At 36.6% G+C, this 26,349-nt stretch overlaps 1 protein-coding gene across 2 annotated transcripts; it reads left to right on the forward strand.

Moving 5' to 3' along the window:
• The first annotated feature begins 6,135 nt into the window (after positions 1-6,135).
• LOC121406364 lies at positions 6,136-19,576 on the forward strand. Of its 2 annotated transcripts, none has more exons than XM_041597399.1 (5): positions 6,136-7,409; positions 9,891-10,048; positions 11,310-11,484; positions 14,124-14,247; positions 15,158-19,576. In XM_041597399.1, exons 1-5 carry the CDS (start codon positions 7,355-7,357, stop codon positions 17,064-17,066), a joined length of 2,421 nt encoding a protein of 806 aa, XP_041453333.1. In that variant the 5' UTR covers positions 6,136-7,354; the 3' UTR covers positions 17,067-19,576. The 2 variants fall into 2 exon arrangements, with proteins under 2 accessions (XP_041453333.1, XP_041453334.1); XM_041597400.1 differs by having other exon boundaries at positions 6,138-7,400.
• Positions 19,577-26,349: the final 6,773 nt, after the last annotated feature.

Here is a 26,349-nt window from a genome sequence, read left to right on the forward strand (position 1 = left end):
AATAAGAGGGGAAGGAGTCGTGAATAAAGACAAGAGGGAGTGGGAGAGAGGGAGATAAAAGGAGAGAAACAGTGAGAGGTTGAGCTCTAGAGAAGAAAGGGCGGAGACAAGAGACAGAGAAGATGAGAGAAAGAGAGGGGACGAGTGATAGAAAAAGAGATAGAGTGAAGGGGGGATGGGAGAGGTCTGAAAGAGAAAGAAGGGGATAGTGTGAGTGATAGAACGGAGTGAGAGAGGGAGAAACAAAATGAAAGAAAGATAGATGGTAATAAAGGAAGAGAGGGGGGAGGGGCTTCAGTGGGAACCAAGAATGAGAGGGAGATAAATGGGGATAGAAAAAAAAGGAGAGGATAATAGAAAGAATGGAGAGAGAAAGAGAGACATTTTGATTTTAAAGAGAAGGGGAGGAGAGGGAGAGAGAGAGTAAGAAAAGGAGGGTGGTAGACATCTCAAATTTGAGGTTTCCTTCAAAATAGTCGTTTCCTGTTCTAGGAGGTCTGCTTTTCTCCTTTTGTGGTCAATGCCATGGACTCCTGGTTTTGTTTTGACTGTTACCCTCGCCTGTACCTGCTCAATTTAAAGGAACATGTCAGTTTGGCTTTACTTTTTTGCGATTTGCAATCAAAAAGAGGGAATTACGGCTAACTTTGCTGAATTAATATCTTTTAAACCCATAGAAAGCTGATTGACTCTGGAGAAATTAATCTGGGCCCTGTCTTACAAAGAGTTGCGATTGATCCCATCAACCGCAACTATGGAAAGCAAGCCTGCAATTCCAACATCTGATTTTGATGTTTGTTCACAATATTTTCTAGATATGATGTGCAATCATAGTCATACATTCATAGTTTACTTTGAATTTAGTGGGCTTCTCTTTCTTTACCAAGGACATCGTGCAAATGTCTTATTGAAAAAAAAAACAATGTTGACGGATTTCCATACAGTTGAGGTCGATAGGATCAATCATAACTCTTTGTAAGACAGTGCATGTGTCTAATAAAATTACTTGTGGAAGGTCGCCTTATGTGGGGTCACCTGTAGGCCTATATATCATTGTACACAAATTATTTAACATTGATCAAGAGGCTTGTAATACAGACTTCATAGAAATATGCCCTTTAATCTGAAAATTATGTCATGGTAATCCTTTAATTCATATCTTTGTCTGGTACAAGTGTGAAGGAAGAGGCAGTCTGCTGTAGCGCTTGTAAGTGATTGTGGTTTGAAGAAGAGAAGAAAAAGATCATGCCAAAAAAGGAGATTATCCAAAGCTTTTCAAGAGTTATTTACTTTTTCATCATGTTTTGAACAAGAGACAATGATTTACTTAGAAATGAAATGATGCCAGTTGCTTTGTTTATTAATGTAAATTTTCAGATTTTTTTTCATTTTCTACATTGTCTGCTCAAGGAATGAGGTTCCAAAATTGCAAATCATCGATATCATTATAAAGGCCTGTTCAGAGGTTATGTAAAGAGTAAGAATGTGGATTATACTAGATTACCATCGAACAGTACACTCAAGTCTTACAACATAATGTGCATTGGCTGTTGATTTTGAGAAAATTTGAATTTGTTAACTTTTTAGGCCTTTAATTTGCTTTCTTTCTCTGTACTGTTGCCCCCCCCCTAAAACTGGAAGATTTGAACACTAGTGATTTGATGCAAAAGGATTTATGGAAAGATGGAATTTTCAGCCCATCCCATACCTGAGAATTTGTTTATAGCTTTAAAAACAAATACATGGATATAACTTTAGTTTGAATGGTCCCTCAATCGAAATGATTCTGTGAAATCATGAAATACTTCCACCAAAACATTTTGTTACTCTATCCACACCGTAACAGTTATAGGGCACACATAGTCATATTTTAATGTGGTTATATGGGTTGGAACAATGACATACAATTTCATGGGTTTCCCCAAAACTTTTAAGGTGCTGATGATAAAAAGTATAAATTAGTGAATTGGATTCTCAAGTATACTCCATCTCGATGTCACATACCCCCCCCCCCCCCCCTATTGGAGCCACACAAACCGCTGTGCTAAAAACATCATGGTGTCGAGAAAAATATAGAACGTAGCAAGCTGTGTGATGCACTGTGGCAGGGTTTTCTCACGTTAGTCATAGCCCATCTCGGCCTCGTTCACGACACCTTTCAACAAAGATTCTTGCACGAAGAGAGAGAAGTGGATATTCATGGACATCATTACGCAGGGGAACAGTTCTACTCATTCACAATCAGCTGTTTTGCCTTATTTGGTGTTCAAAATATTGATTTTTGCCAAATTTTGTGCATATTTGGATTATTTTCAATTGTGGTTGCGTACCACTATAATTGCTGCGACCTTGGGGTTTTCTGTTAACTCACGTTTTACTTGCTCGGCATAAGGCATTCCAAAGAAAGATCTCAAACTTTCTTTTGAAGGGGGGGGGCCAGTATAAGACCCCCCACACACACACACACACACACAATAGGAATGCTTGTATATTTCCTTGGCTTTGCCCAAAGCTTAAAAAAAGTTGGCAACACTGATAATTGAATCATTGAAAGGTATTGTTTAGGTGAATTGGAATCTCCCTAGAACTATTTTGATGAGAATTATTCAAGAAAATAATAAATTATTTACTTTCTTTCTCTTTTTTTTCCAGATCACAGTTAAAGAACTCCTCACCTCAGCATGCAAGTCTGAATTGGATCTGGGCAATGAAGTCATAGTCTACGATCAAGGCACACAAGATATTACCTCTCTTACTGCCGACACTTTCCTAAGTGTTCTACTGTCGAAGCTGAGCGAGAACTTCAAGACTGTGTATTTACTGGCAGGTAAGACTTGAAACAAGACTATTGATTATTGATTGATTTATTGATAATCTTCCTCTCTCTACATCTCCCCCTCCCTCTCTCTTTCTCTTCTTATTTCTCTCTTAAATTATGAATTTTCTCTGAATGGTATACAATAAATATTGAACTGCTTCTCAAAGATGGAATAATGATAATAATTCTATATTGTGGAGGAGGGGCACCTCAAAGTGAGTACACTCCATTTTTTAAGTGTTTGGTGTTCCATGAGTGATTTGTTATGTTTTGTTTGTATTTCTTTGTTATTTCATGTTCAGAGGAATTTAGATGTTGTTTTTCATCACTCAGTTGATTGATTAATCTATTTATTCTTTCCAGTGAAATATTCAATTATCTGTTTATTGATTGGTTTATTAAATATACTCTAAATTCCAAGGATTGGAAATAAATCCAGATTGGCTGTGAATTGTGACCAGCCAAATGTTAGATTTAGATTTAAACCTTCTTGATTTAAATATAAATCTAAAAAAAATTGAAGATTTAAGTTAATCCTATGATTTAAAATAAATTCCAAATTTTGCTGGTCACTAATCACAGCCGATCTGGATTTATTTCAAATCCTTGGACTTTAGAGTGTATTCATTTGTTATTAATTAGTGAGCATGTGTTATGTTTGTGTAAGGGGTGTATTCTTATATCAAAGCTTCAATGAAGGAGGCAGGTAAGATGTTGAATGTTATTGTAATATATAATCAACGCATACAATGTTGATCGGATTGGATGTCTTTGTATCTAATCATCATGAGGAATTATACATTTTGTCAGTTCTATTCAGTTCTTAAATGTTACCGGCATTCATGATGCCATATTTGAGCAATGTTGGTTAGTTTGGTGTTTTTGTATCTATTCCTTATGAGGAAATATAGGGCAATTCCATAAAATGATCAACCTAATTGTACGTGTGACCCCCATTTGAAAATATACCTCTCTGTTTTCAGATAATGTGAATATGTCATATTGTCATTTATTTATTTATTATTCATTTATTTGTTTTCTTTATTTTACACTGCAGGGTTAGCCTGTTTAGTTATGCAAAACTGCTTTCCAAAGGCACCCTGCAGTTTAACAAAACAAATAACTCAACATCATACCAATTCAATGTATGTAACATATGATAAGGTAAAAACAGAATACATTATATACATATAGAGTGAATCAACAATTATGGAATCAATTACATCTACATCAAGTTATTCAGTGTCATTGTATTGTATGACAGTCACTAAGATGATAGCATTTTTATGATTTGACCTCAAAATTTGTAAATATTGAGAAATGAGGTTTAATAAAGGCCCTCTGATGATGTGATTACCAATAAGGTGGTATACTTACCAGTCACAGATCAGTGGGGGAGAAATCAACGTGTAGAAACGAGCCATCCTGAAATAAATTGAAGTCACCCTCTGCATCATGCCACGACTTGCTGGATTGCGTGGCTGCGATGAGAAAACGAGATGAGATGAGCTCATTATTGATTCCTCATCCCCTTCATGACTCCAGGCACTGTCTCGTAATGGCCAAGAGAGGGCTTTTGACCACGTCATCGGACGGTGGTCTCCGGAGGAAGGAGTCGGGAGCGTGGAAATAACGTCTGACTTTGCTTCCCCCTCACAATAAGCTGAGCGAAGATTTTTTTTTAATGATCTTTTATTCTTAAAAAAAATCTTTTTATGTTGGTTTATTGTGACTTTGTGTTCTTTGTCATCTAATCTCTATATCTCCATTTTGCTCCAAAATCTAGTGTATTTGATGTAAATATTATTAAGTATGAATCATGTGGTAATCTCAATCCAATCACATGAGAATGAATTACTTTTGTTTTCATTATTGTAAAAGTAAATGGATGTTCATGACTCATCTACTGCTGTGCGTTATTACTTTGAATGGTCATTTGCATGTATTTCTAGTGCATTGCCAACAATATACTACTATTTCTACTAAGCATTTTGCTTTATCTTGTGCTATTATTGTTTTCTTTTTGTGTCATAGCACATTCACGTGTTTTAATGAGTAATACACTTTTAATGTATCAATTAATCAAAGATTTGTGTCTTAAAAGAGCATTTCATTTAGTTTCTATTGATTTGTAGCTTCTCTAGCAGGAAAATAGTTTCTAGCTGATGAAAAATTCTAATTTCAGTTTGCTATATAATATTGGCAATAAACTGAATTTGATGTTATTAAGATAAAACACCAAATACTCTCTAAATTTAAAGTATATCACATAAATCTAAGGGTGGTTGTCATTTGTGAATAATCACAAGCCTATATTAAACATTAGATTTAGATTTCAATCTTCTTGATTTGAATTCAAAGCTAAGGTATTTCAATTTAAATCCTTTGAGATTTAGAAATAAATCTGAAGGATAAATTAAATAGAAAAAATATAATAAATAAATGAAACGTTAGCTAGTCACTTATCACAGCTACCCTGCATTTATATAAAACACTTCTTTATGGGGTGTTATACTGCTTACTAACTCCTTGAACATATCACCATAGTCAAATTAGGGTTATTTTTAAACCAAATTGAGTAAACTTTACCTCTTTGACTCCTTATTAGGCCTGAATCAGATGTACGAGATGAAATCACATCTGCCACTTTGAAACAGGCTCTGATTACCGACTCACCTCTCATCATAGTTCATGCATAAGAAGGGGGATTTTCATAATGACATCATACATATGCATCACTATATGTCACAAGGATTTCTTTCGATGAATAATGATAATTAATCCAATCCTTGATGAGTTCATCATTATCATAGCCAACTTCTAAATTAGTTGATTACTCATAAGAAAGCGCTCGAGACAAGTCGACACACCCCCTTTTAGCTCTGTGTAGGCCTATATAGATCATTTTTATCGTAATCTACGATGTGTAAATGCCTTTTAATTAATTGTGATTCATTTACTGTTGTACATGTTTTATAGCAGTTGTAATCCAACGCAATTGCAATGATCGTTATAAGCTTGTGAAGTTGCATTGATTGAGGAGAGTAATTTTGATTGATTTTTTTTGGGATCAATTGTTATTCGTACGAAGGTTTGCACTGACGTAGGGCTTTTATACGTTGTATGGAAAAAAGCCAGCGTCCAGAGTAAAGAATGTGAATTTGTATGAATGACAAGAAGAATGGATCAAAGAAAAAAGATCGATGCAATTCAAATTCAAATTCAATTGTTTTTTGAGGGATTGAAGTTATTACAAGAGACATGATTCTTTATATTGATGTTGGTGAAATTATCTTTAAATCACTTCACTTAACCTTGAGTTTTGTCTTGTAATGATTTTATTTTATTCTTCTAGGTAGACATAATTTGTAAAGTGTGATATAGGTTTAATTGTACTTCATCATTTATATTGATATAGGCCTATTGATGAGTTGAAAATATATATCTCTGTTTGAGTGTATGCCCAGAATATAGATAGAAGATTTTACTGTATTTGTGAAATATATATGTTCTCTGTATTGATTATGAGGTTCTACATATATCTGTAGGTATAATCATTAAAAATGGTCATGATTTTACAGCTCATATTTACCACTTCTGTGGCATAGGCCTAATAGATTGATGCATATATGTAGCAAGTTTGATGTTCCCCTTGCTGTAAGTTCATTTACTACATTATGAACGCTGGTTAGCGCCTGAGGGATATGTATTTCAGAATACCCGGTTTCCATCTGGCATCGTTGGGATCAATTAATGGATGTCATATCTTTCAATAACAACCCTTCAACGGTGGAATATACTGGAATATACCACAGCGGTATATAATCCTGTATATCTCCCCGCTCTCCAGTGCATAGTTGGTGCCCATACACAATAGCTGGCGTAGAGCAAGAATGGTTAGCAGTCACTGGTAATGTATTAGTGGAAGGGAAGTGCCAGATTGGCCTGTAACTGGATGACATCATCATGCTGCGCTGTGATTGGTCAATACCTGGGATGAGTCATCCTGGGGTTGTCCTCTCTCTCTCTCTCTCCCTCTCTCTCTGCACAGCTGATTATCTGTGTGTGTATGTGTATAATGACTGTGTGTTTACAATACAGCCTGTGCCTCAGCACCATGTAAGGTTGGAGAGATACCCCAGCGCTGCCAGGAAGATCTCCATAGGTACAGTCATTACCTCCCCCCCTATGACTGTACCAGTCATACCCTTTATACGCTCTTCCTTACTTCGGCTGGATCATAATACACCGAGCTCTATAGCTAGAGAGTATCCCCCACCAATTTGCTGGGCATTCATTTGTTGACGAGAGAGAAAGCTCGCTCTCCGCTGCCAAGGAGACACAAGTTGCTCAATCGCGCTCGAGAGAGGACTGGTACCGACACCCGCTCCCGCGAAAAAGAATATAACCACACAGGGATCATACATGGTTCGTCATTGTTGAATCGGTTTTAGCGATCGTCTGTTGTCGGAGCGCTCCTATTTCTTCAGCCCAAATGTTACTGGATTTTTAGTTGTGGATTTAAAGAAACCAACCATGGTTATCCAAGTCGAAAGGAATGTGAAAACAGTCGCTGCTGGCGGTAAGGATCGTACGTCTTTATTTTCACGCAATACTTCGGCATCTTCATGAATATTGTTATATCACAATACTCAATATTCACTTAAAATTGTTTATTCAACTTGAAAGTAAAACTTGAATGTAATATAAGTATCGTTTTTGTCATTAATAAAAAGAATGTTTTCTGATGTATCTTGGAATATTGAAAAAGAAAATTCTACATTTCAAGATTCTTGCAATCAAAGCTTTTGCAAATGAATTTTCAAGTGTACATGGTGTATTAATCATTAAATGAAATTGACATTCTACTATGTATACGTTCCTGTAAAATAAAGTATTACCATATAAATGACTACAAATTGGCAGCCACTACTTGTAAGGCAAATTAGGCATTCATGCCATACCTTGCCAAATTTAAAATCAGATTAATTGTTTTTAATATTTTCTTAAACTTGTCTAGCTTTATTACAGCATTTATCCATGACCATGAATATTCAGGAAAATCATTTTGTACGATTTGTCTGTGATAACGATATTTTAGGTAGAATATCAAGAATTTCTGTTCAATCTCTTCAGCTCTATTATTATTTGTATGCAAGTACTGAATTTGTTGAATCTGTACTTGGTTGGAAGGAATATCACATACATGTATTCTCAATTGCAGTGTTGATTATGTTCTATAAGACCTGTGTTTATCAAACAATAGTACTGGTGACTCTATCCTGGTTCATTTTTTTTACATTATTTCGTCTTTGGGCATTTTATGATCTTAAACCCAAGAGAAGTTGGGTAAAAGATGTTTTCAGAGGTATTCCTAGAGTTCATTAATGAATGTACATTGATAAATTTGCAGTACAAAAAGGTGGAAGGGCTCTGGCTAGGCTTTGGAAAAAATTAATAAAATCATGATTTTTTAGGTGAAAAACTTTAGTCTATAGATTTCACCATTTTATTTGATAGTTTAGCTGGATGACGTTTATCAGATAAATGAAAGCATTATGTCATAGCTACCTTATAAGGGTTTTTTTTCCCCTGACTCCAAAATAATCTATGATGTAGGTAAGCCAGAGTACTTGGGTTTTTCCTGTGCGGGGAGGTTGAACGCAGATCGACGTATTTCCTTATAGTTGCCGAGTGAACTGGTATAAGCCAGCTGACTGTGGTAGTGAGTGAGAGTGAAATTGAAGAGTAAGGATTCCTCGGGGAGATAGGAAATATTATCTAAGCCAAACCATTGTTTCCCTTTTGATATTTCTTTCTTCTGTTTCTTTATCTTTACTGCCAGCTGGTTCTCTCTCTCCTGTTTCTCAATTTTTTTGTTCTACACTTCTAACCTACTGGTACCGGAATGCCTTTTTAAAAATTCTGCATCTGCATTTGTTTATACTCACTCTCCTTTTTTCTGCCCCGTTCTATGCCCATAAACTTCATCATTAGTTTTGGGGTTTTTTAAAAGTTTTTTCCAAAGCTTTATTTCTATCTTGTATACAAATATGTGACTTGTTATACTTCTCCATCCACCACATTTTGGAAATTGATCTCTACATTTTGCTAAAATGAAGTTCTGAAAAAGCTGGGATTTATTGAGTACTGGGCCTATCATCTATGCCCAATCACGTCTTGTAGAGTTCACCTTTCTCTGCGTGCATTCTGCCCCAACTCCCTTTCCCATTCTCATCAGTTTAGTTTTGTTTTCTTTTTCACATTTCTTTTGATCTACTTACTACAATATGCTTGTACTGTACATTGGGAAGAGCAAAGGGGAAAGTGAGCTTTAGACCTCATATGGCTTTTCCCTGCCAAATATGGTCATGTAAACGTCCGTTGTAGAGTTCCTCACATTGTCTTGTTGACTTTGGTTACAAATGGGTATATTCCGGGACGATATTAAAGTCAGGTCTTCCGATGTGCATTGTGCTACTGAGCGGAACAGATATTGTTGCGGTTCCTTCATGCGTAGAATGTGGATTGTAGTTCATGATGAGAGAGCAAACATCATGCTGACGTCTTTTATGGGATTGACGTCGTTCGTACAATTTGACAAATTGAATTGGTATTTCATGTATAGTGTTACTAATCATTGCTATGTTGGTAATAAATCTTTATTATCTTTATGATATTGAGATATGCATAGTTAAATTGTTTTATGTCGAAAGAATTTCTAGGTTTTATATTGTAATAGAAATTCACTGGAATGAGACTTTTAGAATATGGTTCGTCCTTTTTTTAAATCTTGCTAATAAAAAGTGAACTTGTATAGATAATTAGCCTCATATGTATTGGTCTTTATGAAGTGTTATATTTGACATTCAATACTCATTTATCAGATGTGAGTGTTTTTCGTATTAAATGTTAAAATTTGTATCATAATAATAATATTGTATCATATATTTGTATGAATGAAGAGACGTGTATGAGGAATAATCTTTCATTTTTACCATAAATCTGATATACATGTAATTCAGGAGTTCCTGGATTTCATAATATTCATTTTTATCTCCTTCGCTCACAGGCGGCTACACATCTTTCCAGTCTTGTTTCCCGTACCTGTGCGAGTCCCAGAACCGACCCCCTTGCCCCGCCCGTGCCCCCCTTTCACAACCCTGTCTACCGGTTACCAACACGGGCCCCACCCGTGTGCTTGGATTCCTGTACCTTGGATCACAACAGGTAAATAGGTTTTTTTCAGCCATAATAAGAGACGACTGAAGCTAGAACCATCTGAAATACTGTTGTGTTGTAAACAAAGTATAGTTTTTCTGCCCAAATCAAGAGTTTTTAAATAGGCCCTAATCTTTGATCATTTTGTTGTTGTTGGAAGAAATGCAGTTTAATACCAATTTTGAATAGTATAAATATATATGTAGTATCTCATTACATTTTGATATTAGATCATCCCTAAATATTATAGATGGTTTGAGAAATATGCAACAAAATCATACAGTTTGGTAATTGAAAATATGATTTGTTTAGAAATATCTGATATAAATACCTAATTAAGCCACCAGAATGGTATAAAATAATTGAACCACCAAAATGCTATAAAACAACTTTTGTACAGTCAGATATTATTTTTTTGTTGAAATTTTGCATGTGGTTGATTAACTTAAATTGAATTCCATGACTTTCAAAGATGTACACAAAACCATATACACATTACAACTGCATGTGTAGGCCTAATGTAGTAAACTCGTAACGGAATCACAGAAAAAAAAAATTGTGTGAAAAAACCTGGCAGCTAAACTCTGATCTGGGTACCTGTACGTAGATAGCATTCAGTAATCTTGGCATTGTACACGGTCTGGTTTAGGAGATAACCTTTACTCATTGAGAGCAGGGTTATATTCTTTACTATCGCCCTGTTTGCTCAGGATATGATCAGTTTGCACTCCTATTCTCTCTCTGCCTCTGTGACTCATCCTCATAGCCTTCACACTGTACACTGATACATATCAAATGCATGTAGGCCTATGATTTTGCAATGATTTCTAATACAGTTTACACTTGCAGACCGCGTGGGGGGGGGGGGCTGTAGGGTCCTCGCTTTTATGCTGGGTGTTATTTTGTTATATACACCTCTTTTTAAAATTTTCATCCATTATGTTGTGAATCCTATAGCAAATGGTAGGTGCTGTTCTGCATTTTGTTTCAAGATGGGGAGGATGGAAATTGCTTATGCCTTCTCCTTTTCCTAAAAGAATAGACAGTTGACTATATATTTCTACTTATTTGATATCTTTAATGTTCATATATTTTGCAATTTCCAGAAGGAATGATATAACCAAGCAAAGAAAAGGAATAGGTTTCAATTGGCAAAATGAAAAATATATTTTTAGTTACTTTCGTATTTTTCATATTTCGTTTTAGTATTATATATGGGAAACAATACCTTTTAACTAACTAAATTTTTATTCCACCTCGATCCTTGCAGGATGTGATGTCGGAGGAATGCCTGAAGAGTTATGGGATAAACTACGTCCTGAACGTCAGCAGGTCGTGTCCGATCCCAGAATTCCTTCCCCAGACCCACTTCCACCGGATACCCGTCCGCGACAATCACAGCGAGAAGATGCTCCCCTGGTTTGATGAGGCGCTTGAGTTCATTGGTGAGTATTGAAAAAAAGAAATTTTCTTATGAAACAAATTCCTTGTCATTTTTCTATCTTTCAAGAAAAATATTAATATCTAGCATTGTCATTGATACCCAAATATGTTCAAGCAAGACATCGCAATTCACCCACAAACCTAAAATTTACAGTTACAGTGTACGTACCTGTGTTGTAGTAGGAATGATGTACCAAAACTCTTGGGACTGTGGAAGCAATTGAAGCCTGTACATGTTCTGCCACTAGATGGCAGTATTTCATCTCTCACCACTGTCTTTGAGGTGAATGAATGAAAAAAGTCAATTTCTGCTTGTTGAGGTGGTCATGCTGAATCTTCTGGGTTATGTTTGCCTCTTTATGTTTGTGTCTGTCTCTTCTTTCTTTCTTTCTTTCTTTCTTTCTGTCATCCTTTCTTTCTTTCTTTCTTTCTTTCTGTCATCCTTTCTCTCTCTCTGACTTCTTTCTCTCTTCCATTTTTAGATTTCTTTTTGTACTTCTTATCTTATTTACTTCTTACATTGTACTATTTCACTGCTTTTTTTCATTATTTTAGTCTTTTATTAGATTACTGACATAAATTTTACCTTTTTTCACCTTTCGAAAGTATCACTTCATTACTTTCAACACAGCAACCAGTCAATCATTAACCACTACAAATTGTGACGAATTTGCATACAAGTCTAACTCACTTATTACATGCAAGTTGCTTGATCTACGCACCAGAAATAGGATAACTTGAACCGCATTCATTCAATTAAACCCTCTTTGACCCATTGTCAATTCCTAGCGCTTCGTAAATCACTTCATTACAAATGGTCAGCACAAGATTACTTACGTTGCATGATTTCCTGTACTTATATGACTCAGCGCTGATCGCAAGTCCTCTAATCTGATTTCTACTGTTGGTTCTTTCTGGAATATGGCTCTTCTTAACGTGTCACTAGTGCCTCTGCCTCTTGGATCATGGACATATTTGAGTGGTCACTTCCTTGTAGCCCCCCCCCCTCCCACCCCAAAAAAAATGAAATCTTGTGAACATTGTATTGATACATACATTTTGACATGCACAATGGTCCAAGTTTAATCTCATAAAAATGTTGATAACATAATCGCTTGCTTGCGAGCATAATCAAATTGCATTTTGATCATTACAAGCTGGAGGTAACTTGGCCCGCTGTTCTGCATTGTCACGTCCGTTGCCAGGTGTATCATAATTTGAGCGCCGAAAATAAGCCGCCTGCCGCGATGCACTGCGAAAAGGCAAAGACAGAAATACACCTGAGTGTTTTACCCCATGACGGTGACGATGAAGATTATGTTTATGATGTCATACAGGTAGCCCGCTACCCAGACGATAGAATTAATAGGGTCTTGGATATTTTCAGACACCGTGAACTGATAAAATGTGATCATTAAAGCTCTATTTATAACCTGGGGAATTCTACTACTCATGCTCAAAGTGCACAGAATATCTATCAGCCTGTTTTCATGTTGATATATTTTTTTGGGAAAGAAATAAAAGCATAAGTGGTAAAAAATGTTTCTCTTTCATTTTTGTGTGGCCCCTCTTAATCTTATACATTTTATCAATACAAATGATGCAATGTGAGCGAACTGAGGCACAAATCTTTAAAATAATTTGCAAGGAATGGATAGACTTGCTTCTTAATAAAAATCAAAAGAAAAAAATTTTCATACAAGATTATATGCCATGCTTAACATGAATATTAGCTTTTATTTCAAATCAATAGGCTTCATTGGTGTTCATAATCATAGACTTCATCAATGATAAAGATCTTTATTGCTAATCATAGATCTAATTAATAGCTTAAAGGCTCTATTGGTGATCATAATTATAGCCTTGATCGATGATATGACTTAAACGATAATCATGGATTTAATTAATCAAAGGACATTACTACTACACGGTCTGTAGCCATCATGTCTGCGTTCATGGCAATATATCTGTGAGTCAATGTCGCCTGGGTCTCGTATGTTACCAGCCCAAACTTGTATCATGGCTCTATGAAGGATACAATTAGTCCGCTCTTGCTTTCTCATGACGCGGAAATAGATCTGTATAGTCATAGTTTTTTCATCAAACCCTTGGCCACACCTGTCTCTGTCAGAATTTGATTTGGATATTCGCCACTCAGGATGAGTAAGACAATCGCCGCGATGAACGAGTCAAACTGATTTGCATAGAATTATATCTTATCGTTGTCACTTTTATGAGGAAATGGTGACCTAGTCTTTGTACCAGCCACTAAGTATTTTAGCTACTTGCTCAATGCATACTGGATGAGGATCCGATTGCATTCAGTCCGTGTGATTTTTTATATGAACCAATAAATCATGCATAATTTTTATAGAATCCCTTGATGCCTTAAAAGAGAAAACTTACTGTAACTTTGCATGCCCTTAATCGGTTTATTTGTTCATATTTTCAGATTTAACCAGTCACATGTACCTGCCATAGCAGGGGTGTCTCTGTACAGTTTTTATTGGACAATCAGAATTCAGTTGTCAAAATGTCGAACCGTTCCTTGAACTGAAACCATTTTGTCTTTGTCACCTCTATAACTTGTCAATTTATTGTATTAATATTTTGTTATTCTTTTCTTTCTTTAATCATCCAGACAAAGTCCGGTCAGCAAACGGATCTGTCATCGTTCATTGCCTAGCCGGGATCTCTCGTTCTCCAACCGTAGCAATTGCCTTTATCATGCGTTACCTCAATATGAACGTCGACGAGGCCTATAAGTAAGTAAACTGCACTGCCATCGATGCATTTCATCTTACAGACTCTGACTATCTTGGCACCAAGCTATAGAACCTTCAGAGATATATATGTTCTAAATAATTTCTTCAATACCTACCCATCAATACTTATGATCAGTAAACTATGTTTAATACTCGACCCGAGCTAAGACCAACATCTTGGTACCTATCTACAAAAGCTTTAACAATCACTCTTTAATTGTCTTTATGAAATTCAATTCATTCACTTCGTCTTTAATACCAAAAAGCCAAATTACCAAAGTAACCAAACAACGCACTTAATACTTCATTTAGATCTGACCTGTGAAACTTTTTAATCCCCCTGTGTTGAAGCATAGGAAGAAGACATAAATCTTGTGATGTCCTTTTGATGTAATAGAAAGCTAGGGGGTCGGAAGAAAGTATTTTTAGGGGATGAGTCAGTGAGGTCGGATTGATGGCCCCGGTAGCAGGACTCAGAGGAGGAAATTGGTTGAGGATACAAGGTTAGGTCCGCCAGATAGCAAGGTTGATAGAACATGCGCGATCATAATGAATAGCAATCAACCTCCATGCTTGCCAGGGACCCACCCATACATATTTATGTTGTTGTTTTTTTCAATCTCTCTGACAATGCCCCGACAATAAACTGACTCCTTATTTGCTAGAAGGGTTTAGATATTTTTTGTCGGGCTAGTTGTTAAGGATTTAATGTATATTTTGCATTTCTTAGTAGAATTATAGTGTCAGAGAAAGAAAATTTATTCATGTCTTGTCTGTTATGTTATAGCATCTTTATTGTCATTCCATCATTTAAATTGGATTTTAATTAATTTGCATTTGAAATGTTATTTGGAAAGTATTTTACATTGGATAAGATTTCTAAATTATTATTTTTTGTTATCAATTATAGGTATGTCAAAGAGAAGAGGGCGACCATATCTCCAAACTTCAACTTCCTCGGTCAGCTCTTGGAGTATGAGAAGATCATCCGAACGAGGCAGGGCCGCCCATCGACCTTACAGCCTTCAGGACCTCCAAAGGAGGACGTTGAGCCTTCAGAGAAGAAGGAGAAGGAGGAAGGTGCCTGTGCCAGTGAGCCTTCGGTACTGCTGACGTCACCAAAGGAAGACTCATCAAAGGCTGCACATCCCAAGAAGGGCCATGAGGACACCTTGCTTCCGATGAAGCCCAACATCAGGAAACTCAGTTTGGAAAACCTCTCGCTGCCATTGAAGTGCTCCTACATCCCGGGGAAGGCAAGCCCCAGGTTGAGCAGGACTTTGCCCCGTGTCACTTTCGCCGACGCACCCACCACACCTACCTCAGAAAACAAATCAATAAAAAGATCACTCAGCCGTGACGCCCTTACAGAAGTTGGAACGCAGACGCTTGTAACAGAGAAACGCTCTACAAGCCACCTCACGCTAGACCTAAAGAATGCACCGAGCAGGACTTTGCAACGACCGACAGGTCTTGACGTGAAGAAGACCGCTCTTTTGCTCGATTCACCAGGGGATTCGAAGAAGCCCCGATCCCTCTGCAATAGTCCCTCAGGCCTCCTTGAACAACTTGCTTGGGGTACGAGCCACCTCAGTGTACATTCACCTGAAGTTCGCAATAATAATCCTTTTGTGGAGGCATGCGCAAAGTTTCAGGCTCAGCAGTCAGGCCTGACCACCGGTGTCCAGAGGTCCCACCCAGAGAACTCTAAGAGCAAGGTGGAAAGAACAAAACTGAAATTAGAAGGACTTGTCTCAAACTCTGAAACAATCTGCGCAGAGGTACAAGCTGCTGAGAATTTGATTCCTTCTGCTTCAGGATCATCGGTCCTGACGGCTCCTGCTTCACCCTCGACCAGTCGGAGCCAGAGGCACAAGCACAGTGAGACATCTGTAGGGTTTCAATTTGGACGTTCACGAATAAACCACCCCGACCCTGCTTCAAGCAGCTCAAGGGTCACAAACTCCTCAACCACAAAGGACCAACAAAAACCAAGTGCGCTAAAGAAACCAACTTTTGGACCTCAAAACTCTCCACCCCCTATTCACCCCTCTGCATCCGTTGTTGCAGGAAATGTTTCGAACCCCTTTTTCTCCCGTCAAAGCAGTGGACATTCGGTGACTAGTGACCTAAGTCTTAGCAGCACAGCTTCCCCAGCTTTAGATCCTAGCTCCTGGATGACACCTCATGGTTCAGTTAGCTCTGGGATATCACCAGACATAAACTTAAGTTCTGCTGCAAGTAGTGCCTGCAGTAGTGCTAACCTCAAGCCAGACTCTAATCCGAAATCTAAGGGTTCAGCTGATATGGAAACCCCTCAGGTACTGCCTTCAGGCTGGAACCCTTTCTCATTCCCTCAGGCAAAAACAGATGACAGTCCTAGTAGCAAGGGTGACAGCGTGGTGTGGACAAAGCGTAAGGAATCCGGGAACAGCATCGATGAAGCTGGGCAATCCCAAAGAATCCACCAGTCCCCCACCACGGCAATGGATCGGGTCGCAACGTACATAACCAAGTGTAACTTTGGGTCCCCGGACGTAAGTGACTCTGACTCGTCAGAACCAACACACCCACACAAGAAGAAGTGCAATAATAAAAAGCGACCGAAGCTCCACCCAAGCATCCGCAGCCAGTCTTGCGAAGAAATTGGCTCGTGCTCCCGGGAGGTGGTCACTTCTGAGATCGTTGTTAGTGCGCGACGGGAGATCCTAGAGTACGGTCGGGCGGCGCTCGACCAGGACGAGGAAGACTTTGATACAAGGTCACTGAGCAGTCAACGATCTCTCAGCAGTAGTTGCGAAATGATAGAGGTGTCATGACAGTCACTGAGAGAGACTCTGGTCCCTTGTACATTGTGTGTTATATCATGAATTCATTCAAACATTCTAAATTGCTCTTCGGCCTGCTAATCGCAAACATGGCAGCAAGCTCAGCATAAATCAATCCCGAAAGCCATGACGAAAGATACAAATGTATATTCAAATTAACATCAACCTGTTATCTAATAACGTGGGTAAATAGCTTTTTCTTTTCTTGGTGATTCTAACTCGGTGTGGGTCCTTAGATTTTCGACAATAGCTTACAATTCTAGACATAGATTTTTTTTTAATGACAACCAAAAAACGAAAAAAAGTTTGTGACCAGTGGTATATTGAGGTATTAACTGAATGACGAGAGTAAATTTCTGTATTTTTTAGTTTATTTATTTCAGTATTGGTTTTATTGTATGGATGTGGTATAAACCGATTAATGGATGTGTAACATGAACTTATTGGTGAAGTGTTAACTCATAGACTGCGAAGGCCTGTTGTAGAGGGTGTCTTTGGTAGCTGTAGGGTTAAGCTCTAAATTTTGTGAGGTCTGGTGTTATACATCTAATATCATATATACAGATGGAATTAAAGGGTGACATTCTCCTGGCGAGAGTAATCATACTCTTTATTCTGTTATAAAACTATATATTCTATAACTCCCCAAGTGTTTCTGTGCAATCATTACATTTTTTCTTGTGGTATCGTTAAGAAACAGATCAAACTTATACTTGTAGCCACAACTTATTTTGTCACAATATTCACAAAAATATATATATTCTATATTCATACCTATTCATTACATATTTTGAAGTATTTTTGTTGTTTTTTTAAATCAAGTCGTGAACGAGTGGTGGTGAAACCGTACGTAGCTAAGGCAAAGAAAAAGTCAGTGTTTTTTTTTTAATTTAAAGACAGTGTTATTGTTTGTTGCATTTCAGTTGTGGGGTATGGTAGGGACATAAGTCTGTCTCTGATTCAGATGCTTATCAAGTTTTGTGTTTCTGTTTTTAATGTTTAGTTGTAGCACGGTGAATATAGCGAGTCTTGTGTTCTGTTTTGCACAGTACAAAATAACAGAAAGTGCGTTGGTCGACAATCTTTGTTTTCATTTGTTTCATATGTTTGATGTATAATTTCAATTCAGAACAATTGTTTTTTTTTCATATGCAGGTGAACAGTGAAATATTTGTGGTTTTTTAACTGGAAATTTGGTTTTCCCAATTTTGTTTTCCCCTTCCCTTCTTTTTTTTTTGTTTCCTCATCTGATGGCTTTGTCGGGTAATCTGGTAAAATTCATGACTTAAAGCTCAGGTCCATATCAAAGCGGGGTCCCATTTTACAAAGACTTGTTATAATACCATCCGCCAATCAGTTTGAAAGATTTCAGTAGCTTTTAACTGTAATTGGAAATTTGTTATTGTAAAAGTTTTATGAAACGGGTCCCTGATCTCGAGTGCCTTTTTCCATGTTCATAAAAATGAGAAGGAAAGGAATTGGAGCAACATGGCTTCAGCATATATCCATAGTGATTCATATGAAATTAATCCTAGATTATCTATGATTGGGGCAGCGTAATAAACCAATTGATAGCAAGTGCAAATCCAAAATACATATTTTTAATTGTTTGAAAATCAAAGTGTGTATGATTTCGAACTTTGGAGTCGCTTTTTATTGCAACTCTTGTGCAACAGACCCCTTTACACGGTTTGTTTTTAACTTCAAACTCCATAACCCTTTTAGAAATATCTACAATCTGTAGTTTCAATATGTTTCCGAAGTAGGATTGGACTTTTTGAGAGAAAATAAGTAAGTCAATTTAACAGTATCTCAGCGAGTATAACACATTACTTGAATATCAGGGCAGCATGTCTTTGCATTTTGTGGTACCAGTTGACTCTATATGATTTAATTTTATGTAAAGAAATATAAGATTTGATGAAGTAGTCGTATCTTTTTTGTCTTGGCATTTGTTAGGTCATCTAAACAAACTCAACGCAGAACCCAGAGTGAACATACATAAAAAGAAAAGAGAATGGATTTGATTTAAAAAAAAATCAGATTTGAAATGGGAAATATCAGAAATGTTCATTGTACATGTATATGGAAAGCATATATAATGTTCATCAGATTATAAAGTCTACTAAAGGCTTGTGTAAGATGAATGACTCGTAACATGGAAATGGAAGCATTTTCCATTTTCTAGAGTGCTGAGAAAATACGGGAATTGACGAAAATTGCTGCTTACATATATTCATAAAATTCCAACAAGAGACCTGTTTTATTCATCCTAGCTTGGCTCATCCTCTAATGTTTTTTTCGGTACTGTCTTTTTGAGAAAATCTATTTAAAAAAGACTCTGTAGTATATATATATATATGAACATCTGTTCTGCCAAAATATTGCAAATTATAGCTTTGCAGTTGTCTTTTTTTGTATGCATGTCTTAAATGTTTGAATATGAACATTTTTTTGATATGAAAAAGAGAATATTAAACTAAAGTGAAGGTGATATATATATTACATTATGTTTAATTGTGTGAATTCTCAATGTACTTAATGCTTTCATATACTGCAAGTATGATGGTTATGATATTAATGTGTGTGTGAGGGTGTGTGGAGGAAGATATGTGAGTGTGTGTTAGGTGTTTAAACTAAGTGGCCTTGTGTTCTTATTCCACTTTTTTATTTTTGCTATACTTTTTTTCTTATTCTCCTTTTATTATTTATCTATTCATTTATCTTTGTATCTATTTATCTGCACATCTGCTTATCAATTCTATTATTCATTCTATCTGTCTACCTATAAATTTATCAATCTATCTATCTGTCTGTCTTTCTGTCTCTGTCTGTCTGTCTGTCAGCCTGTCTATCTATCTATCTATTCATCTATCTGTCTGTCTGTCCATCCATCCACCCGTCTGTCTGTCCACCTATCACTGCGAAAAGTTTGCATGTTTGCCCTGGATGAGTGAATTTGAATCTTTGAATGTATTCGTTGTCAGGGTAATCAATGGCAATGCCATTCCTACATCATTCATATAAAAATTAACTTATGTTACCCTCCAACATGTGGATTAGGAAATTAATTTAGACCCTAATAAAGCATGTGTGATATCAAAGGACTCCTTGAGAATGTTCTGTTGGTAAATATTAAAGATAAGAGCCCCTTCCCATAATCCTCTGCTTCTTCTTTCCTTTGTTGGCAACCAGTCAGGATTGACTATTTTTGCCACAGATTTGTTCATTTTCAAAAGCTTATCATAATTTTTTTTTCTTTTCCTCTGGAAAATTGAATCATTGGCCTTCTCCCAAACTCCATGAATTATCAGTCGGGTATAAATGAGTAATTTATTTAGCTTTGCCCCCCCCCCCCAGTGTGTATCATTTCATTCTAGTCTTGTTCCAAACTTACAACATTATCCATCAATCTATTTAGCACTCTCCTTGTCCAAAATAAGACAAAAAATAAATGATTTCAGAGAGAAGACTAGCTTAACCAAAGCAGATAATTGATAAATCTTGAGAGAAAGAGGCTCGGTCAGTAGAGCAACGATCTCGCAATGGTTTGCTATAACTGCCCATTGGTTAAGGATTTTCTCATTACCAGGTCCCTCGGAGATGACCTTAAATTGTAGATCCTCTGGTTGCTTGCCTATGAGCTTTCATGCTGATAGCATTCATGGAATATAAATGCCTGCATTGTAATCATTGATTTGTCAAAGTTGATAAACTTTATATAAAAAATCTTTAGATAGTTTATAAACGTCTGAATCCTGGCCAAACATGCAAGGAAGAAATTTGATTCCACCGAATGACTAATTGCAGACTCTGATGTAATTTATTAACTAACCGTCGTGGAAAATTATGCCACACGATACGCCTTCCTCTGAAATCTCTTGAATTTCAATTGAGAAGCCTGTAGCAGCGGCCTTAATAAGATCTTAATAAACCCTTCCGAGTCGTTTGCAAGTGACCTATCCCATTTTTAATCTCATCAAGATTTCAGAGTTTCACGGCTGACCTAGATGGGTTGGTGGGAGACTATCCGTGCACTGTGAAGGAGCTGTGATATGCTTCCTTCAAAGTTCAATTTGGGTTAGTTTGTCTTGTGGTTGCATGTAAGTCACCAGACTAATTGAGCCACAAGGTCTGGGATTCAAATCCCACCACGGCGCTCACATCCTTTGGCAAAGCATTTATTTATATCTGCCACTCTCCACCTGGGCGTAGTAAAGAAGTGTCCAATAAAACATCATCACGATATTCCCAATGTTTATTCATAACTTGTAAACATATTCGTGGAAATGATCACCTGCTTTTTCATATTTCCAATGTTATGCATAACTTAAGCAGATAATCTGCTTATTCCTTTAGGGGCACACCTCAACCCATGCTTTTATAGGCCTAAGCATATTTGGTGCATCATGGGTAAAATGAAATAATCAACAACAAAGAATTGGCAAGAAATGAGAAAGATGCTTATAATCAACCAGATATTGCAAATCTTTTTTGTTCATTCATTAGATTTTCTTCCCCATGCCTTCCCTATCAGAAGTCTGTATACTCTGGGGAGGGGGGGGGCAACATTTTGTAATTTTGTGAAATGACAGTTGTTGGCTTACACATAATAAGCAACAACAAGAAAAGTAATGAAGAAATAAATCAATGAATTAATTGGTTCGTAAGCAAATTCATAACAAATGAATAAGAACTCCCCCAAAATCAATATAGAGATGGACATAAAATAATGTGAATTGTATCTATCTCCCTGGTCCATCAGAATTGATTGATTTTATGTGTTTGTATTTGTTTGTTTTTTCAAAAATGAAGTTGGCATTCAGGGTGTGATCTCCCTCCTATTGTGTACCTGTTACTCTCTTCTTTCTATCTCCCCTCCCCTCATTCTTTATTTAAATCTTAATTTGCAATAAATTTCTTCTAAAAATCCATTCTCATTTTAATCTCAATCAGTGCAAATGTTATCCATTTGAATTAAATGTAGCTTAATTGTTTTAACCCATTGCCGATTAGAACTGGGTGATCCATGTGCAAAGCCTATGGGAATTACAGAATTCAGAAGTCAACATGTTAATCCATTGCCTACTGGAACCAGTGGTCCCCGTACAAAACGTATGGGTATTGCAGAATCCAGTAATCAACGGGTTAAAAACTTTTAGCAGTTTTCAAAATTGTTGCCTTAATCTGTTGAGAGCATCCAGGAGTAAAGGGAGTGTCTCAAAATTTGCAGGCAATTAAGTGAAACGAATGAGCTAAATTTTGACCTTTATAAAATGAAATTCATTGAAATTTAGTATAATACCGAGAATACATTTATCTCTTTTGGATATTTTTGTACGTTGTGGGAGCTTAGGGTGGTTTTTGCCCATCCAACTCCACCCCCCCCACCCCTACAGAAATTTAAGCGTGCCGCTTGCTAGTAACTAGCATGCGACTAGCAGGGCGCTCGCTTAATAAGCGAGTGCATGCTAGCGAACAGTCCCTGCTCGCTAAAAGATAGCTTAACTATTACTCTGCACGCATATTACACGCTTATTAAGCTAGCCGCATGCTAGTTACTAGCATGCCGCAAGCTTGCGCAAGCTAGTCGCACGCTTCCCGCAAGCTTGGAAATTTCTGTAGGGGCAAGTTACTTTATATATCAATAACTTAAATCAGGGCTTTCTTCGATTTCATTGATATTTTTGAAGTTTTAGAGTATAGATATCTATCATAAGCTGTCGTAATTCTGTCTTCAAATTCTCTGTATGCTATTGGTGTGGCGTGTGATTATTGTGATTGTGTATTGTTTGTGTTTAGTGTGTTCATTGCATTGATTTGTGATCTGATGTAATATATATATATACTACAGAGTCTCTTAGTCAAAAGTAACGGCAAAAAAAGGTGATACATGGATGGCAGAATCTCGACAGATGAAGATTGTTTACATATTTCTCTGCATCTTTGCATTGCTGCCCGTTAACTCGCCAATTCCATGCATCATTATTTTGAAGTGAAAGAAGTTCTATTAAAAACCAATTTAGAAATGAGCAAATAAATGAATAAATGAGTCCCAATCAACTTTCCTTTGTACGTTTAAACAATTATTTTTTTTCCAAAGCCAAATAAGAATTCAAATGACTGTAATTTTCTTTTTATGACATGCTGCCCAAACAACTAGCCAACACATATCCTTACTATAGCCAGTAACATGCTTACCTAATTTCCCATAAAAAGACTGAAATTCATTGAAATCCTAAATAAAATGCTTAAAATCCAAACAACAATATTCAATCTTTAATATTAATTTTATAAGATTTGAACATCTTTTTTTTTTCTTCAATGCTTGTTTGAAACTCTCATATATAAATAAACTCCAGTAAAGATTATCTGTCACTTTATCGGTTTATTATGAACTGATAGGTATTATTTGAACTTATTTGAACTTTATATAAAATGCTTAATTTAAATAAACAATGTTCAGTTTTTTTAATTTAAAAAGTTGAATAGTGTTGTTTCAATTTTTATTCAAACTCTCTTATTCAAATAAACGCCAGAAAAGATTATCCATAAGTTCATTTAGTAAATCAGGTTGTACATGTATATAAGATTCACACATCACTTCATTTTGTTTTTACTGCGCATTGATTACAAGTTGGATATGTGCACTCTCAAGAGTTTCAGGGGTTAATTCAAATGGGAAGAAAACGTGAACGCAGTTAAGAACTAATGAGGACAGACAGAAACGGGAAGTGTCCTCGGCCGCAAGCGAGCCAAGTTCCCCTACGGAAGATGAGAAGAAAAAAATGAGCGATGAATCATTCCTTTGGCTTTCTCTCTCCAGTTTCCATCTTAGTTTTTGGCTCTCTTTTTTTTTTCTCTCTCTCTCCTTTTCGTCAATGATCCAGTTACGCCTTCACCCCTTCCCCCTCTCCCCCTCCCCATTCACCTCCACCACCACTCTCCAGCACTTACCCTCTGTTTGTGTACATTTGGATTTGGTCCACACCCACTTGGTCTACTTTCCATTTGGTCTGATCCCAAATGGTCTAATCCTAGTTTGTCTACTAGCCATTTGGTAAATTCAATTGAATTAATTGTCACTTGGTCCACACCCACTTGGTCTACTTTCCATTTGGTCTCATCCCATATGGTCTAATCCTAGTTTGTCTACTAGCCATTTGGTAAATTCAATTGAATTAATTGCCACTTGGTCTACACCCACTTGGTCTACTTTCCATTTGGTCTCATCCCCCATGGTCTAATCCTACTTTATCTACTAGCCATTTGGTAAATTCATTTGAATTAATTGCCATTAAGCCCATTTTGCTACTTCGTCTAATTTCCAGTTAGGTGTTGCCCAAATTTTACCTAATATCCACATAATTAAAGTTCATCTATTACCAGTTGGTCTACTTATATCTTATTATATTTGCCATCAAGTCAATTTTACCAATTTGTCTAATTTCCAATTTGGTGTTACACATTTTGTCTTATATCCACTTGTTCTAAAACCATGGAGTCTATATTTTTTATGAACCAAATTTTTATGTGACAAAGTGGAAATGGTTGGTAGACAAAGTAGAAATTAGACCAACTTACTGTTACTTTACTTTACTTTAATGCAATGATGCTTGTATGATTATACCTGTTCATTGATCAATGGAAAAGTGTGTGTGCTCCACACTATCTGTTTCAAGTAGTTGCGTATGGCAAGACAGAAAATTGATTACTTAAAGTCATACACAAGAGCAAAATTCTTTCAACTGGGCATCAGACTCCTAAAATTAGGCCGATAATTAGAACAAGTGATGGTTGGACCAAATAGTATATAGACCAAAATGAGATTAGACCAAATGGGTTTAGCTATGATGGTGTTGGTTGGTCTGAGATTATAGTCCATCTGCTAGTAGCCCAATTGACAATGGACCAAATGGATAATGGACCAAATGGGTTTGGCCATGCTGATGTGAATCAGACGAGTTGAGAATTAGACCCACTTGTAGACCAAGTCAATATAATGTTTTTTTGCATGGGAAAAAGAGAACCATCTCTAGCGGATAGAGCATTAATGTTTTGACACAAAGATGACAACACTTTGATCGAGAGAGCACGAATACCTCGCCCCCTCAGCCGAGTCACACCCACGCTTCCAATCCGGACGTGTTACCCCTTAATCTCAAAATCTTCAAAACCCAAGCAATGAGTGTCTTCCCCTACAAGGTACGATAAGGTCCCCGACGGAACTCGGTTCCTTCTTTATTCCTCCACTCCTCCCTGTTTTCCAGTCAGTAATTGTTGCCATGACAACTCGACACTTGCAGGCTGCACTCCCCTGATAATCAAAAAGGTCTTTTCAACCCCCCATAGTGAATTACTTGGTTTATAACAGTCATGATATTCATGTATGTCATTGAGGTGTTTGGTGCAACGATTGCTAACCCAGATTTGTCCTTATGGAATATTAATTTTGGATTTGTTTAAATGACATTTTTTATATAATTTCACTCAAATTGATTGAGGTATGGGGGATCATTTATGACACATGATTCACCGTTTTGTATTAGAACTGTCGTACCTGTTTAAGGAATAAGTATCGATTCCATGAAATTTCTGTTATTCGTCAAATAGTAAGTTTGATTTAATACAAAACTACTTCATTTCTTTTTAATGTTATGTAATGAATAGTCTGTATGCTATTAAACACAAGTTCCCCAAAAGCCCTGATATGCAATTGTCATAGGTCAAATTGCAGTAGATGGAATTTAAATAAATTTTCAGTACAGCTGAAGTAATATTTGTAAACAAATTCATGTGGCCTGGAGCCAAGAAGACATTTCAATGTCTTTAATTCTTTCTCTATCAGTGTTCAAAATAGAGTCTATAATATTGGGAAATCCTATTTGTAACACATGAGAATAAAAATCTTTTTTTCCATTTCCATTTTCCATTTTACTCAAGTATTTTGATCAAATCAAATTTCATTGCGTTGAAAGTAAAATTGTTTTTATACTCAGGTACTACTATATAATTTATTTTGTGCTGTATATTCCTTTTCTGTGTGATTGTAATTCTGCTTATTTTTAAATGGATAGAGCAGAAAATTCTCTATATGTTGGTTATGAATATATTTTCTTGATAAAATTGTTGCAAGTTTGATCCATTTATAAGCACTCAGGCTATATCTCATGTTAGATTTGATTTTGAATGGTTTTAAAAGTGATGCACTGTCTTGTGGATTTGCCATTGCGTAATCATCAAAACTTTCAAGAATTCAGTTTCAAAGTTTATA

The sequence above is a fragment of the Lytechinus variegatus genome, chromosome 19 (assembly GCF_018143015.1).
Source record: "Lytechinus variegatus isolate NC3 chromosome 19, Lvar_3.0, whole genome shotgun sequence".
Classification (NCBI taxonomy): Eukaryota; Metazoa; Echinodermata; class Echinoidea; order Temnopleuroida; family Toxopneustidae; genus Lytechinus; species Lytechinus variegatus.

What these genes read in the sequence shown, in the direction of transcription:
- LOC121406364 (XM_041597399.1), top strand. Translation starts at nt 7,355, where the DNA reads ATGGTTATCCAAGTCGAAAGGAATGTGAAAACAGTCGCTGCTGGCGGT. An exon ending in TGTACCTTGGATCACAACAG is followed by an intron (nt 10,049 to 11,309) that starts GTAAATAGGTTT and finishes CGATCCTTGCAG; the next exon opens with GATGTGATGTCGGAGGAATG. An exon ending in TGAGGCGCTTGAGTTCATTG is followed by an intron (nt 11,485 to 14,123) that starts GTGAGTATTGAA and finishes TTAATCATCCAG; the next exon opens with ACAAAGTCCGGTCAGCAAAC.